The sequence below is a fragment of the Xenia sp. Carnegie-2017 genome, unplaced genomic scaffold (genome assembly GCF_021976095.1).
Source record: "Xenia sp. Carnegie-2017 unplaced genomic scaffold, XeniaSp_v1 HiC_scaffold_23, whole genome shotgun sequence".
In the NCBI taxonomy this organism is placed as follows: Eukaryota; Metazoa; Cnidaria; class Anthozoa; order Malacalcyonacea; family Xeniidae; genus Xenia; species Xenia sp. Carnegie-2017.
Genome location: NW_025813486.1, coordinates 13,081,187 through 13,098,689, shown reverse-complemented (window position 1 = coordinate 13,098,689; position 17,503 = coordinate 13,081,187). Strand labels below are relative to the sequence as shown.

General features: G+C 33.1%; 1 protein-coding gene across 1 annotated transcript in view; it reads right to left on the bottom strand.

Moving 5' to 3' along the window:
* LOC124449142 overlaps positions 1-17,503 on the bottom strand; it is a 45,778-nt gene extending 28,275 nt beyond the window's left edge. The window contains exons 1-4 of the mRNA XM_047000092.1: positions 17,399-17,503; positions 16,096-16,364; positions 12,486-12,585; positions 12,277-12,360 (exon numbers count right to left, since the gene is read on the bottom strand). Coding sequence (XP_046856048.1) covers positions 12,277-12,360; positions 12,486-12,585; positions 16,096-16,296 — 385 coding nt within the window. The 5' untranslated portion in view covers positions 16,297-16,364; positions 17,399-17,503. The remainder of the gene's footprint in view (positions 1-12,276; positions 12,361-12,485; positions 12,586-16,095; positions 16,365-17,398) is intronic.

Genomic DNA, 17,503 nt, shown 5'->3' with positions numbered 1-17,503 from the left:
CGGCCTTAGATATCTGATGACGCCAAAAAAATGGCGGATTTCGTCCGCTGCCGCTGAGATTTACCGAAGTCGACCGCTTTTCCGAAAATTTCATAATTTCCCACTCCCTCCTGAGGAAAGAGTGAAGAAAATGTATGTGTGTATTTGGGATTCGGCAAGCAATTTTTTGATGAAAATCACGATAAAAAACTACAATTCGTAACAGCGAGTCAACCTAGCTTTCCAGTTATCGGCTCCTACGAGGATGTATTTATAACTATCGACGAAAGAGCTATATGTCGGCTACACATCTCTGAATGCAGATATGCGTCGTTTTCTTACCAGCGTCAAACTTGTTTGATCGATATAATCTTTAGTCTATACAAAAAAGTATATCATAGCTCATCTCCACAGTGGTTCACGGGAGAGAATTTAGCTTATTTGTTATCATTGCTATTTTGCTTCTTTTCGTGGAAAGGCAATGGCTTTTTACGCCACAATTGTAGGATTTTTATATGTTTCTTTAAAAAAGTAAATATTAAATCTCTGGATATTTACGGATTTCCTGTAATTGAGTTTCATATTAAATTTCAAAAACACTCAAGTCTGCATAGGTTTGGTAATATTGTATAGAAATCATTTTAAGTAACCTTTTTGTGATGTTCTGAAGTGCAACTGCATCAAATACTTGTAAAGTTGTAGCACATTTTGATTTTGTTATATTGATATATAAATTGGGGAAAATGCAAATAATCATCAAAACACTTATGCTTCCAATGGTGTTTATAATTTATTTTTAGTTTTAATACTTCTACCCTTCTTTTTCACTTTGTTTTGTTTTTCCTATATTTTCAATATAAGTGCACAATTTGAATGATTAGCACAGTTTTCACTTCAATAATAAATTTTATAAGCAGTTGGTAGTGCATTTTGTTCTCAGAGTATCCACATTTGGTGTTTTCTTCATACATGAATGATGAAATGCATATGGATATGTCATAGAAAGGCAATAAAAGGCAAGGCTTAAAAGCTTTCTAGAAATTATAAAGTTATTGGATTATATTATCGCTATATCATCAATCTGATGAAAAGAAATAAGAAGCAAAATTTTTGTAGAAAAGCTTTGAAAAGTGAAAAATATTTATTTAAAAAAGCAGCAATGATGCATATGATAAATCTCCATTCTGTACTCTAATAGGTAAATAAGCTCAAACTGTTTTTTAAAGAAATATAAGAAATATATAAGAAATATACAGTACAGTAATTTTAAAGGTTTCATCACTGAATCTTTAATGCTTCAGTATAGTGCATTAGATATTAGTAAGATTTAAACAACACTCAACTAAAATATTTTGATAAAGATATGACATGATTTAAACATTAAGTTATATAAAACCCAATGGCTTATACAGTTTGATGCTTCATATCTGCATCGAGTCATCATCAATCTCAGTACAAATGTTTACATAGACACAAACTTTATGGCCTTTCCATTTTATATGTTGTGAATTGACATTTAATTAAGCATCAAAACACACACAACCTTCTTGCCATCTTTTTTTGGTTCATGAACTTTAATTTCAAAACATTCAAGGCATCATCAGTGAATCCATTGTCTCCATCCATAGAATTTGACCATGATCAAATTAAATAACTCTGGATAAGGAAGACAATAAATCAATTAGCTTTACAGCATTATCATTTTTTTAAGACTCTGCCTGGTCAATAACATCTTCCAGTCATCTTTACTCCTTGGTCTTCCCTGCATGTTGTCAGCAAATAGAACATAACAAGCTCTGCTCCAAATCATGGGTACTGCTGGGGCTGATCATTTCTTTTTGATACTTTTCACAGAGCAAAATGTGTGCAGGGTCTTTTTTGCTATAGGGAAACTATTTTGCAAATAGATAGGTAAATTTACGATTCATGCATTAACAAATGACAGAAAAGTATGCAGAATTTTATAGACAAAACAGGAAAACATCAGTATATTTGGCGTTCAAGTCAATCTTAAAAAATACGATCTTTAATATGTATTTTATGGCTTTTCAAGTGCATGTATAATTGCTTTTCAATCGTTGACGGACTAACAAAACAAACAAATACCTCACCGGTGAGAAGCGATGTTCCTTTTTGTGGAAACTACGACATGCAACAATTGAACGATTGAAGTGTTGGCATTATAAAAGAAATGCCAAAAAAGAATCGTCACAGAATATGGAACTAACGATATCCATATTCTGTGATATCGTGTTTGTTTTTGAAAAATTCTTTATAATTTACTATAGACACCAGGGGGAGGTCGAGAATATTATTTTTCTGCAAAGCGATCATTTCAGCGGAAATACGTCCGTTGGCCGCCATTTTTTTGGCGTTAGATTCCAGTAAAGTTAGCCGCTCCAGTTATTATGGAACTCAATGGGCTGGACCTATAAGAGAGTGCAATTGCTATCGTGTGATTGGTTTGTTTAAATTTTTGTCTTACTGTGTTTGGTTTGACCAGTGAACTCCATAACAACTGGAAGGCTAACTTGGATGCCATCTTTGAAGCCTGCATGATCCCTGCCATTGAGGGTACGAAGGCGAAATACATCACCTCGAAATTGCCGGATTTTTTGCAAAAAACAGTGGTCTTCGAGCCAGCTTAATGTCTAAAAACCTTAAACAATGTTTAGACCTTAATATAAAACAAGTTTGAATGACATTTGTGCATGTTTAAGCTTCTTTTTAGAACGATGAAAGGCGAACTTTGTTTTGGCACGTGAAAACATGCCTTATAACTTGAATACAAAACTGACACCCCTCGTTTTTCTTCATTAGAAGGATGTAAAACACACTTGTCTATCCTTATAATATTGTTTGAATCTTTGAAAATGAAGCTGTCACGGCAAAAAACGCTGTTTTTCGGTAATTTTTGTGTTTCTGAGCAAAATTAGCTCACCCCAGTCCTTTTTGAAAGTTTAGAGAGTATAAAAAAAGAAAGCACTTTGCAAAATATTTCAAAAAGTTCGCAAAAAAATATTTTAAGTTCGTTTTAAAAAAACTGTTATGCCATATTATTGTGTTATTATTAATTGCACCATTAAAGAGTCAAAAGGGTCAATAACCACTTAAAAAAAAGACAAAAACACAAATCACACTCCATATTCATAACTTTTGAAACACTTAAGTAAAAATTGTACTGTAATACCAGTATGAAAAAGATTATCAGTCTAATATTATAGAATCATCATATATTTTTACAGATATGACCAAACATTTTAAACACAAATCCTAAAATTTAATATATTACATCTACATTTATCATTATCTGTATTACAAGAATAAACTAATTTTATATTCAATATGATATACTATAAAATTTTGATACATTATATAGCTTTTCTTGCTTTATAATCATTTTAAAACCCTGGTTCAAACCACTGAGGATGAGGGTTGCTTTTTGGCATTTATGTAGAGCAGGTTATATTAGCAATACTTGTCATGTTGCACACTTGGCTATTTATTTATAAGCATGAACTTGCTGATAAAATGCTCAATATACAAATATGGATGCATGTCAAATCTTCCACCAGTTCTTAAGAAGTGGGAGAGGTAAATGACAAGGACCAACAATCACCCACAATTGAAAATTTCAAATCATCACTTTCACACATTACAAAAAGAGCATGTGAAATTCTTACAAAGCAAGTCTAACTTTGAAAGCAATAAAATTGCTTTGAAACATGTTATATTAAGTGGATTGTGTGTATTTTGCACAGCATTCAAAGATACAGACTACCTGTTATCAGTTTTGTCTTAACTTTTTGGTCTTTCGACGACAAATGAGAAATTCATATTTCGAAGAAAGTTCTCCCTTTTATGTTTTATATAATACAGCGTTACGTATACAAAACATGTCTTGAAACGTCCACAATGCATCTTAACACATTAATAACCAAATTTTGTTAACGGTTTTGAAAAAAATAAAACATTTAGGCTAGCATTCTATTTCCAAGTTAGCAGTTTTTGCAAAACAATCCGTCACGCAAATAAAACAGTCCACGCGAGATACACGCGAAGCGGCAAATCAGCTTCTAAGTGGCTTCAAACAAGTCTAGGTTTGTTTATACCATTGAGTTCTATAATAACTGGAGGGGAAACGTCAAGCAGGGGAGCGGATTTTGGTGGTCAAAGTCAGCGGAGAGACGCGGGCTCATGAAATAAAATTTTTGTCGCCCACCCTGATTTGACCACCACGATTGCGAAAATAGAAAATATCAAAACTATTTATTTTCCTAACATAAACACTTTTTTAAAACTTTATTTATTAAACTGCCAACTTTTGTGGTTTGCAGATGCTGAAATAGCGACAGAAAAGGGAACATTTCTTGACTCCGGTAAGTAGCACAGTATTAGTTTTACTATTTTGTTTTTAACACGATACTTGAAGAGTGTTTCTACTACTAAGTTTTAATTTAAAGTTATTTTGGTCCAGTCTTGTTTGTTTTTCACTTAATCGCTCGCCAGACGTGGCGAAGCTGTCAATTTTGATGGAGTTTTGCATCCATCTTGTATCATGATCAAGGCATCAAGCTAAACTCTCCTGATTTTAATTGAGTTTACCTCCCAAAAATGGGGCATGATTTGTTCATGTTTTTTTTTGAAAAGATGAAGGGAAAGTTGACAACAGAGTTGTGTTGAAATTGAATGCAGTGCCATGCAAAATTAATGAGAACTATGGTGTATGTTGTATAATAAAAATAACTATTAAACTGTTTGCCTGCTCAATTTGACTGACTGTATAGTGTAGACAATTATAATGGGTTTGGAAAGTTGGATTTATGCAAACAATTTTAAAGTACTACTTAGCGTTTCTGTAAATGAAGTATTTATTGTTATAGTAAACAGGTTACTACTTGTTTCTACCTTGAAATTTTTGTCCAACAGTAGCTTATGATTATATCATTAATATGCATGAATAATTAAACATATTAATATCTCATCTCATTAAATCCATACTTGGTATGATTCCAGGTGATCCACAAATTCACATCGGATGCATTGGTTACAATGAAGTTGAATGTAGAAGAAGCAAAAATAGATGGCAAAGAAATTCTTTGTGTCTTATGAAGAATTAGTAGAAATCAATAAAAAGAATTCTTTAAACAAATTGTAAACAAATTTAAATTTGCTCATGGTCAAGCAACCTAGTCAAAGAAGCAAAGTCTGTCTTCAACATGTGACCTTTCCAATTATTTAGTTTCTTTGTACAAAATACTATTTTCGAGAAACTTGATTTGTAAGTCTTTCATTAATATTTTTTTACCAAGAGATAAAAGGAACTAATTCAAAGGCTTGATGTAAAATACAAAGATTTAACAAGTTGTTTATCATTTAATCCCCAAATGTTAGTTTGTACATATAAATAATTAGTATTGGTAGCTGTAAGTTGTTTAAGCAAAACAGAAGAGTAGTAGTGCTCGAAGGGTTAGCATTTTGAAAAATTATATCTTGTTCATGACATATATTACACAATTCCAAAAAACTGTAAGTAATGCACAATAATATCTATAGAACTTGATAAATTTCTTCACCTACACTGTCAAATAACTATTTTGCCTTCATGCAGCAATAGACAGTGTTTTTGTCAGAGAAACCAATGCACTTTAGTTTCCAAGTTTGTAATTTCAATGGAAAATTAATGTAGTTCTGTTCAGTAATAGATCCAAGATTCTGCCAAGCTGTTTACAAAATACAAATTACCAAGCAACAGTGTCATGGTGTTTTGAATTTTTTCTTTTTGTAGCTCTTCTAGTTCAACATACTTTCTTTATGAGTTTTCAGTAGATTTATCAGGTAATGACAATACACTTATGATACTTATCCATGGTAAACTTTCATTTGACTTATGTCGTAGGACTGAAGCAAACATTTTCTCGCTTCCTTAGGAGTATTTTTAAACAGATTTATCCATTTGAAGCAAGAAAAATAGTTGCACCAAACTGTTTACAAACAGTCAAACACACAGAAGCATGAAATAATATATAAGTTTGACGAGATTGACAGGTCTAGTAAAGCATGCCGTTTGATTTTCACTTTTAAAAGGCTAAAATGCCATAAAATAACTTAAATGTTACATCCACAATATGCGTTTCTCTACCGTCGATCTTCTTTATTTTGATGTGTGTCTGTACTGTGTTTCTCACGCAATGCTGAAGCATTATTTTCACATGATATGCTGTCGGTATCGTAAATGTTTTTTTTCTCACTTGTTTTCGTTTATACAAAGAGTATTAGAAATCAGGAGGGAGTGAATATTGAAAAAAATTTTTAAAGTGGAAGTTTTGACCACCAAAATCAGCCATTACCGCCATGTTTTTGACCACGGGGTCCAGGCCCCTTTGCCCCTCCAGGTTTTATAGAGCTCATTGGTTTATACTGAGTTAGCCTTCCAGTTGTTATAGAGGGTTTCGTCTGATAGCCAACTGAACTAAAATAGTCAAGCTCAATGTCTGAATTGAATGTTTGATCGTTTCATAGTAATTTTCTAAAGCATGATAGAAACTAAACTACAATCAGATGGAATTGATGGAAATATTTTACAAATTCATATATTGACATGAATGCTGCTGTCGAAATTGTGAATTTTTTCAAAAGGGTGAAAAATTTATGGATGAATTGTAAATGCTTGGCAAAGACGATCTCGCGAGCGACATTTCAGTCATTGTTGTTCAAAAGCAAGCCAACTTCGTTTTGAGTTTTCTCAGCAGAAATTTATATCCAAAATCGTAAGTAAAGGACAACTGAAGTGTATGCATGAATGTAAAATATCAAAGTCAATTTATGCGAGTATGTGATGCGATTTATGTCAATATGGCGTATGGTAACCAGATTGATGCTTCTAAAATTGTTGTTCCCGAGGGACTTTTAGCTATGATTTCTTTAGTGCTTGGGGAATCGTGGCCGTTATATGGTAGTGAAATCCTACATTCCTGTAAATATATTTCAATGGACAAAAAATCTGTAGCCATAAGGCGCCATACTATTATTTACTTTATCATAAACAAATGTTTGGAACATTTCAGTTTATGATCATTGATCATTCAACAATTGGACAGTTATGCTACACATTGTTAAAGATTTGAGAAAACTAACATTGATTACATGAGAAGCTGTTTACTATAACTTGTGATTTTGAGTCTTTTCTGATCCATTAAGCTTTTTATTTTGACAATTTAACTGGAATTGTATTGAACCTGAGTATTTCACATACATGAATATTTGTCCCATGTCACATATTGTCCCCCTTTCTAACTGAGCACCTCATGTAGAGATGTCAAGGTGTGTTGATCTATGGCTCATACCAGATTGTTTGCTATAAATTCCAAATGGCTATTGATGTATGAAAAGCGTTTTCTATAAAGTAAAAATGTCTTCCTATGTATGCAGATAAACCTTGAAATTTGGCAAAACAGCAAAGAATTTTTATGTTCACTAGGTAATTTTTCTGATGATCATTATAATTTCTAAACTAAATTATTTCACATTTACATTTAAATGAACTTTGATGATATGAAAGATATTTATCATAACCAGTAAGCATGAACCATGAACCAATTTTGACATTCATGTAATTATATGACTAAAGGCATGTTGGTTATATTCTGTTTGTATAGGCAAATACAATGCCACTGGTGATTGCTATATAGCACACCTTGCATATACTTACAGAAGATAATAGTCTAGTGAAATGCCTAATAAACATTTATGGCATTAAGCTGTCCTTAATTGCAAATTTTCACTATGATAATCTTTGGCAGAAAAAAATTTTGAGTTATTTCTCAAAAGGTGAATCTCCTGCACTGATGTGGAGATGGGTGAAAGGTTACAATAAACTTGCATGGTTTGAAGTCTGAGCTTTTCTACATTTAATAAAATGTTCCTTATTACCAAATGTCTAACTTAACTCATTACATAGAGGTTTGAATGGTAGTCTCTAGACTGGTCTATGCCTGGCAACTTGGTTGAAATTTTTAAAGACAATATCTTTTTTGGAATAACATTATTGTAAAACAAATTTTATGTTCCTAGATATGCTAATGAGCCATATATTTGGCATGATAATGAGCTTAAATATTTGGCAAAACATTCAAGTATTGTTCACTTCAGTTGTTTTTTTCAATAAAACGTAAGCCAAATGTGTTGTTTTTACGCAAAAACGATGCCCACAAAAGACATTTTGTATTGCTCTAAAACGCTGAAAATAGCATTTCCAAGACTCTGAAATTCAAAATTTCCCAGTGGAGATTGCCCCGAGCCCCCCAAGCGCAGAGCGCCTCCGGCTTTCCATGACTGATGTTTGAAAAATCCTAGATCCGCCCCTGCACATAAATAGATATCAAAGACGTAACCATACAAATCTATGTATTTAGAGCAATATCGATACCTTAGTGTTAGTGAGATTGAGGAAAACAATACCAATATCACCATCAACTTCTGCTATGGAATTGTAGATGCTCCTAAGTTTTATAAAGAAGTAATGGCCTCTGTTTATTTTGAAAAATGGCAACTGGTCATGGAAAAGGAAAGGCAATCTTTTAGAGAAAATGAGACATTTAAACGAGGTATTTTTCCAGTGAATAAGAAACCTCTGTGTCTTCATATGTTTAATTAGAGCGGTCATAGTTGGAACAATTTACAAACACTGCAAAGCATGTTTCACGTTATGTCTGGTCCCTTGATTTCATGGAAAGGTAGAAAACACCCTACTGTTGCTTTATCCAGATGTAAGACGGAATTCATGTCTCTAAGTTCTGCCCTTCAAGAAGCAAAATTTTGGTAACAGCTCTTGTAAATAAATTATAATTATGTTTCGTTTACCGATGTAATACATTTATATGTAGCTATAGAAACTAATGTTTAAGTGGGGGTGTTAGCTTAAACTTTGTAAATGCCTACTTCCCTTTGTAATTTTCTTTTACAAACCTGACTTGATCACTGGAACTTTTCATTAATCATTGCATGCCAATTTATATCCACTGAATTGAGTCGAGCACATCTAACGCTATGGTGAACTTATATTAAATATTTTCTGTATCAATTAATTGTTTGATATATTTCATACCACCATCATGAGCTCAACAGTTAGGCTCTCTGCTTTTCAGAAGACTTATATGTTTGAAAGGAGGAGTTGAAAGATTTGACTTAATATTTTATGATTGCTTTAGCGTAAGTATAACAAGACTAAAGTGTTTTACAAATTATTACTCACATTAAGTTTGGTTAGCTAAATAGTATTAAAATGGAGTATTATCGTACGTTATTATATTATTGAGCAGATTGTTGTTATTATATTATTGAGCAAATGAACAAGAATCACAAACACAAGGCTGATTGTGGTTTAATGAAATCAAGAAAATTTAACTTAAAATGCGAAGAATTAGCTATAAAATAGTTAAAATAGTTAAATTAGCTATAAATTAATTGACGTCATACGTCAGTAAGTATGAAATCTCATCGAAAATAATGCTGTGACCTCAAGAAGCGGAAATATAACTAACAATAACTGATTAATTCCAATCTAGCAATTTCCTTTTCTGATAAAACAACATCAATAACTCGTGGCTCATTAAAGAAGCTCGTTTGTTGGAGAGGACATGCGTGAGGTAACATTACCAACAAAGAAAACATTGTAATGAAGTATTTAATTGAAGTCTATTTTAATTCTTTCAAAGATGAGTGGCTTAAAAGGCTGACGTTATGTGGCTAATGAAATCGCAGATTGCACTTACAACATACACAACGCCTAATGACAAGCTTCTTAGTCTCATCAGGTTAGGCTCTTGAGTCTACAAAAATGATAAACTGAGGTTTCGCCGGGATGATCAAAAAATTGTGAAGCCTATAGAGACTAGAGAGTTCCTTCTTTCCTTGAAGCGCATGTGGCTGAGACGAACCAGTGGGACAATTTTATATTTTATAAAAAGAAGCCCTTTCTATCAAGAAACGTTAACCTAGGCTCAACAAAGACAACATCTTAACATTATCTTCGACCTGTAAATAGCAAATATTACTTTATCATTTTTATCCATTTTCCATGTAGTTTTTTCTTTTCTTTTATTAAACCTAGCACAAATATTATATCGCTTTAATAAATTTTAAATGATTACTTATAACTATTAGATACTTCCACTTTATCACTATATACATATTATGATGTAAACTTCCTATATTGATTCACTTCTCACTGAAGATGGCATAAAGTATAAAGAAACATGTTTACTCTGAAGAAATTTATCGTGTATTTTAAATGTTTTAGGACTATTGTACTCTTATGAAATTATGGATTACCTGTAAAAATAATATTTGCTCAAGAGTCTAGTTTTCCTACCATCAGTGTCTTCAGCTGCAAACTAAGAAAGGTGCATTTGTACTTGCATAGTGAAAACACAAACTTTTGTTCATCGCGCATATTCAAGAAACAAAATTAGATAAGAACAAATCCCGGCATGATAGGTAAGCGAATATTTTTGTTAGTTTGTCATTGATACAAAAGGTCAACAACACATTTTGCTATGCTAGCTTTTGCCGACGAACCTTAAGTAGCCAAACATGTAGTACTAGATAAGTGCTGGACTCTTAATTTTTGGGGCTTCTTTTCTAAATTCAAGGTGAATGAAAATCTCCCTTACAGCAATCACTCGCAATCCATTCATGTTCGTAGTTGTCAAATATAGTTAAAAATAGTGATGTTTAATTATCAATCATGAAACCGTAGCTGAGGTAGGGTTTTAGGTTGCAGAAAAATTGCATTTTGTAGTTTTAACACACTTTCGCATAAAAACGTTTCTTGTGACATTTTTCATAAGAAGATTCACAACCTGGCAGCGTTAAATGTGGTATTCCCACAAGAAAGAGAAATTATCTTCAACCTCCATCGCTGCTAACGTAATATAAGTTTTTTTCTTAACCTCTCATTTTATGTCTGCTTGGACATTTCTGGTTCACAACTGTTGAAATATTCATAAAAAACTCTTGGCTTTGGTGCGTGATGGACAAAAAAAAATCAAGGGATTTTTTTTACAAGCGAAATTTTTTACATACTTCAAAAATGAAAATATAATTTAGTACAATTTTGGGATCGAAGCACCTTAAAAGACACATATCTCTTCCAATTTTTTTTGCATGTAACTTTTGTTTACATTTTTTGCTATTTTATAATCTTAAAGTTTTTCAATGCTTCTTGATCAACATAATTAATAACTAATTCAGAACAAGTGTTTCCAGGCTGTGAAAGATTGTGCAACAATTAAGCGGTGACTGCTTTTCAATGTCAATCTATTAAAGTGGAACTATGACTTTATTTATTTTATAGAAAGTAAAACTTTGTAAGACGGAGAGTGTTTTACGCAAATTTCACACGAAATTTGTAAACTTTTTATTGTTTTGTGAGCGTTTAAATTTGACTTGTTTGTGTACCATGAACGTTATTCTAAAAACCGGAAACCGAGAGAAGTGTGACGCAGATAGGGTAACACTTCATCTCTAAAATAATACTAGGTTTAAGTGTTTTTGCAAATGTTTTGAGATATCTGTTTGTATATTTGACTGCCTTTCAATAAAATCAACATCTTTCGTGGGAGATTCGACCAGTGAAGTTTCAACACGGTCATCGCCAAAAAAATGGTATAAGATAAACTGAAATAGAAACCCCTTTCTTTGTCTGGAAAATTGCTACAGCCAGCTACCACTCATCTTTTTTTAAGTTCGACGAGAAAACTGCTTTCAAATTCAACGAGAAAACTGCTTTTTAATTCAACGAGAAAACTGCTTTTAAATTCAACGAGAAAACTGCTTTTAAATTCAACGAGAAAACTGCTTTGAAATTCAACGAGAAAATTACTTTTAAATTCAACGAGAAAACGCTTTCACCAACGAATTTGTTTCGTCACCATTGAAAGTAGCCTGCTTGAGTGCACTTCATTCTCATAATAAATGTATTAAGTTGTAACTCAGCAATTGAAGTAATAAGTTATTAGTTAACAAAGTTAAGTGATAAAGTAAATATTTTGAGCCCGGGAGTGTTTTTGCATGTTTGTGGATGTAGATAGTCCAGGTTAATAGAGTCCTGAGAAAGACTGTTGTTTTTTATGTTAACTTACGTTTCGACAAGACGACTACCGGTAACGTTGTCGAAATGTTAGTCAACATCAACAACAACAGCTCTTCTCAGGTCTCTAATAACCTAGACGATCTACAACCACAAATATGTGGTGTTAAGTACTCTAATAAGAACAAAGTATTAAAACGTCTGACCTTTGTTGAATACAACTCTTTTCGGTCCTTGAATTGACCAGCCACAATTCTCCGTTTTAAAAGGACAATTGAATTCATTATGCACTGTAAAAGCAAAAGAAATCGTAAAATACTCAAAAAATGTCAGAATGAAAGAGCTCAAATTAAACAAATGAAGGTCGATATAAAATGAAACGTAACTGAATAGTTACTATGTATATAGTATTTACCAGTAGGTAAAGAGACACATCGTTCATTTTCAAATTTTATTTTATCAATAGCAATGCTCGGCCACACTCTGCTATTTCCAATCTTTCCTGAAACGATTATCTATAAAAGAAATTACACTATGCGTTATCAGTTATTTATAGTTGATAAAGATTCTTCCACTTTTCTTAAAAACGAAAAAATATTAGAAACAAATCATGCATTACTTATGAAGGTAATAAAGTAGACAAAAGCTTTCTCTTGTTATTACAAAAGTAAAAATTTTGTTTTTACAATTGCAAAAATTCAGTTTTAGGAAGATGGGGTTGCAATGCGTAAAATATTTTTATCCTTTTTTTGGCTAACTTTGGATTTTGAAATAAAATCATTGGTTTAATGTTTCCGCAGACTTTTGTAAAATTCCTTGATATAAGAAATTCTATGAACTTTTCTATTTTTCAACGAACTCTTTAATAGAAGTTTTTTAAAGTACGAAATTGACCCAAGAGCAGTGGCGTAGCCAGGAAAAATAGTAACTCCCGCCACCCATGTCGCGCCCGAGGGACAACCCTTACTAGGGTGATTCGTGGTATTGCTTCCCCAGAAAACTTTGAAATCTAGAGCTTTGGAAACAGTATTTCCTGCAATTTGGAAGGCAAATTATTTGTTGTACAATAAGTTATAAAAACCCGTTTTTATTAGCTGCATTGTTAATGTGACAATCGTCGAAACTGCAACTAGTTAGAAAGGTTGCAAAGGTTGCTCAGAAAAACGTTACGTAGGAAACAATTGTCTCCTAAAACATAATGAATCAAACTCATCACTGCCCCGAATAAACAGAAGAAATTTGGATTAGCACAAAAAATAACATAGTCAACGACACTTCCTGAATTGCATAGATTGATATTGTCCTTACCATTCCACTTGCTAGTCTACACTTGTCAGAGGGGGGCAGGTAGACAGGGATGGCTTTATTTTTTAAAGTTATACTTGATTTTTTCAATGAAGTACCATGCATTATAAGAACAAATATCAAAACACTTACTATAACCACCATTTATAAAGAAAGGCCAGCCTCCTAGGTTTTTCTAATAAATTTTCAACCACCTCATCGCGCAGCACCTCCGATTCCTCTTTTTGTTCAATAACATCTTTGTGAATAGATATTCTACACAAAGAGCTAATCAGACCTTGACACATTATATTCCTCAAATAGCTTTTTAACCTTTTCAAACAAGAAAATGACCTCTTTACTGAAACACTTGCCATTGCCAAGACACCATTCAATTTTAAAACACTCTACGTAAACTCGACCGAGTTTAAATTTGTAGATGTATTTAAGCACCTCATTACTGCACTCATTGTAAAAGTCCTTGTCGTTGTAAATGAAGGAAAGTCGACTCTCCAAAGTTTGGATGCCAAAAAGAGGACTATACTTTTCTTTAAGAAGATTGATCTTCTTCTGTGGAACTATGCCCTTCCATGTAGTAAATAGTTTAGGATTTACAAAATCTAAAAACTCGAACTGAGTAATATCTTGAAATCGTTTACTTAACATGCCTCTAATGAAATCAATAATCTCAAAATAAAGCAGCTTGTAATTTTATCTACTATCTGCTCTGGTTGCTGGTGGGCCTACTTTTTTTAGTGCCGTTTAGTAAAACTCCGTGAAAGCTTGATCTGTGCGAAGTAATACAATAAGCTGCTTTAAATTGTCAATCTTGCTTATGCCATAATTAAAAGGAGTTTCCCTTTTTTGAATAATGGAATACGAAATTGTGGACTGTTTTAAAGTCCTGTTAAAAACAGACACTAGAAATCAAAAGGTAAAGCTATCAAGATTATGCAGTAAGCCACTTATTTTACTTAATGACTCATCATCCCACCCAGATGGTTGTTCAAGTACCCTCTCAAAAAAAACTAAACGTTTTTCATTTTTTTTGTGCAAAATATTGATTAACCCAGAGCGCTAATACCGTCTTGTTTAACCAGGGGCAGGAAACTTAAAGTTGTTTGATGTGAGAAAAGCTTTAGTTTGGGGCATTACTTGTAAATGTGCTGAATGTACCTATATTAATGAAAAATATTTTAACAGGAGAAATTGATGAGGCTGACTGACATAGGACCAGGTTCAATCTATAAGCTGCACAATGAACAAAATGGGCAAAAGGATACTCTTGTCAAACCAATGCTTCAACACCATTGATATGGCCAAACATGACAGAAGCACCATCTTATGTTTGCAAAACCAGTTTCTCTTTTATATCAGAATACTCACCAAGTTTATCTTTGACATCTTGTGATATTGCTGTGGCATTTCTGTTCATTCTTACATCCACAAATCCTAATTGCCTCTTAATAATTTCACTTGCTTTGTCAAACCGAGCAATAACACTTAGCTCCTCTTTGGCAGATGCCTCAGTTGCTTCATCAACATGAATACTCATAAATGTGCAATCATTTATTTCCTTTCTGATTTCATCTTCAATAATTGAATCAAGACAGCTAATAAGATCATTTTGAATTTCAGGGGGGACTGCAGTGAATCTTCTGTCACCAACTATATAAGATTCTGCTAGTCTACTGTGCAATCAACGCTCAAAAACAGAATCAAACTTAGCAAAACATTCGAGCAAATCTCTATAATTACCTTTTTCAAGCTACCTTCGGTCTCATCGTGACCTCTAAATGGCAGCTCTTGCTCTGACAAATACAGCACTGCCTCAGTAACAGTTTTTAAAATTTCTCGATTTTGTCTTACCTCATTGCAACGCTAAATCTCATTTCTTCTCGCGAGAGACATAAGACAATCAAATCGTTCACTAGCTCCATATATTTTCCATGTCTTAAATGCAGTCAAATGCGATTTAGATTTTTCATGCTTCTTAGCATCAGACATATTACTCCGCATATCATTGTAGCCATTCTTATTCCATGATGGCGATGTTTGCGAAAAAACATTAGACATGGCCAACAAAAAAACTTTCTGCAAGGTTGTACTGCCACACAGCCAGTATTTCACCTAACACCAATCGCTCTGAAATGCTCGTCCCTTTTTTTGGATTGTTAAGTCAGAAGTAAGCCGTTCATGAACGATAACATTCTGTTCGACCGACGATCAAGCAAAGAACGGTTTAGCTAACAAGCTATTTACTAAATCAACATCCGTTGAGCAAATCGCCGTCTCACAATGAAGCCATTGTGTCATACACAAATACAAAATAACGATTTGAGAGCAAACACAATAGAAATATAATACCGACAATGATCTCGTAGTTTGATAATCACTAACCGCTAGACTCGTATTAAAAGGTCTTTGCGGTATTACGATTACGAACCACCGAATAAAAGCGTGAAAATGAACGAATAAAACATAATATTACAACTTTTTTGTGAAATAATGTATATCCCATGTCCAAATAGAATATTTTTTGGGGGAAATTTTGCTCTGCGGGAGTAGCGGGACCGCTAGCTACGCCACTGTCCAAGAGTATTGGACAGTGTTTAAAGAAAATTGTTTAAAGTCAAAAAGATTTACATACGAATTTCCCCATGCAAATGCTTTATGCATTTCATGAAAAAATCAAAAACTTTAATGATTTTTGCAATTTTGCAATAAATTAAAGTAAGTACCTTATATTCAATGTTTAGTGAGAAATCTATGAAGACTTGTCCCAAATTCCACTTTCGACCATGATTTCCATATCGGCTCCAAATGACCTTTGCAGACGAAGACTGCCGTTTTTTTAAGATTTCCAAGAAACCAGTTTCTCTACCGTGCAGGTAGAAGAAAAATTTCATGCAAACAGGACCACGTATCGGAAAACTTAACATTTGTGCTGTGTGACCCCTCTTGTAGAATATACTTTTGTTGTCTACAACCGCAATGCCATTTTGGACACCTGCAATAGGGTTTATAATTAAGTTGAAAAGGATTGAAAGGGAAAATCTACTTTATTATATAAAAATATCAAATTAAAAATTTAAGTTAGTGGGAGAGTGTTAACTGTTAGGATACTAACATTGATTTGTTAGTAGAAGCTACTTAAGCCTTTTTGTAACCCTGTGCTTCAACTGGTGTGTAGAGAAACTCAAAAAAAAAATTTTGTTGAATTATAGAATCAGGAACAGATTGTTTATACTTTCAAAAATCAAAGGCGGCACACCTGAAAAATCGCAGGGTGAAGCAAACATGGTATAATCTATTGACAAAATATAGCAGAAAGGAATGACTTCTCGAGATTTTTAGATATTTTAAAGGGTATTCTTTCTCAAATACAAAACGTTTTTGAAGACGGGCCAATTATTGATAACTGATCCGCTTCCTTGGACACTTTTGAAAACTTTTCAGTGAAAACGGACGAAGTATGTGATACTCGGTCGGTTAGTGCTATTCAAGTTTCATTGGTTTGAATCCAGCAAAAGAAGACTTTCTATGGGGGCAAATATGTCAACTTCTTAAAAAGTTTTTTGTTGGCCATAAAACAGTAGATTGACGAAGAAATTAGGCATTTTAAGTCTGACAAATTGTTTGTACAGACTTAAACTGTCTTAATTTTCTCTACAACGTGTAGTGGACCAAACTGGATTTCTGCATCACTATGATATTAATGAATAACTTGTACTGTTCTTAAGGTTAGAGCATATTACTGGAGAACAAATTTCACTTGCTCCCATGGAAAATGTTCTTTTGCTGGATTCAAACCATTGAGCTGCTCTACCCAAGTATCGCAAGTACCGTACATTTTTACTGATAAGTTATCAAGAGCATCCAAGGAAGCGGATCAATTATCAATAATTGACCTTCCTTTACAAAGGTTTTATATTTTTGAAAGAATACACTTTTAAATAATTAAAAAAAAACTCGAGAAATTATTAGCCACTTTGATGTCACATGAAAACATATTTAAACATAAGGTGCAAAAAATAACTTTACCTGGCGGTCCTGACAGATTTTTAAATGGATGAATTCTAGAATTAACAATGATCCATTTAAGCGGACTATTTCTTTTCCAACCATTGAAGCCTTTGTTAAAATTGC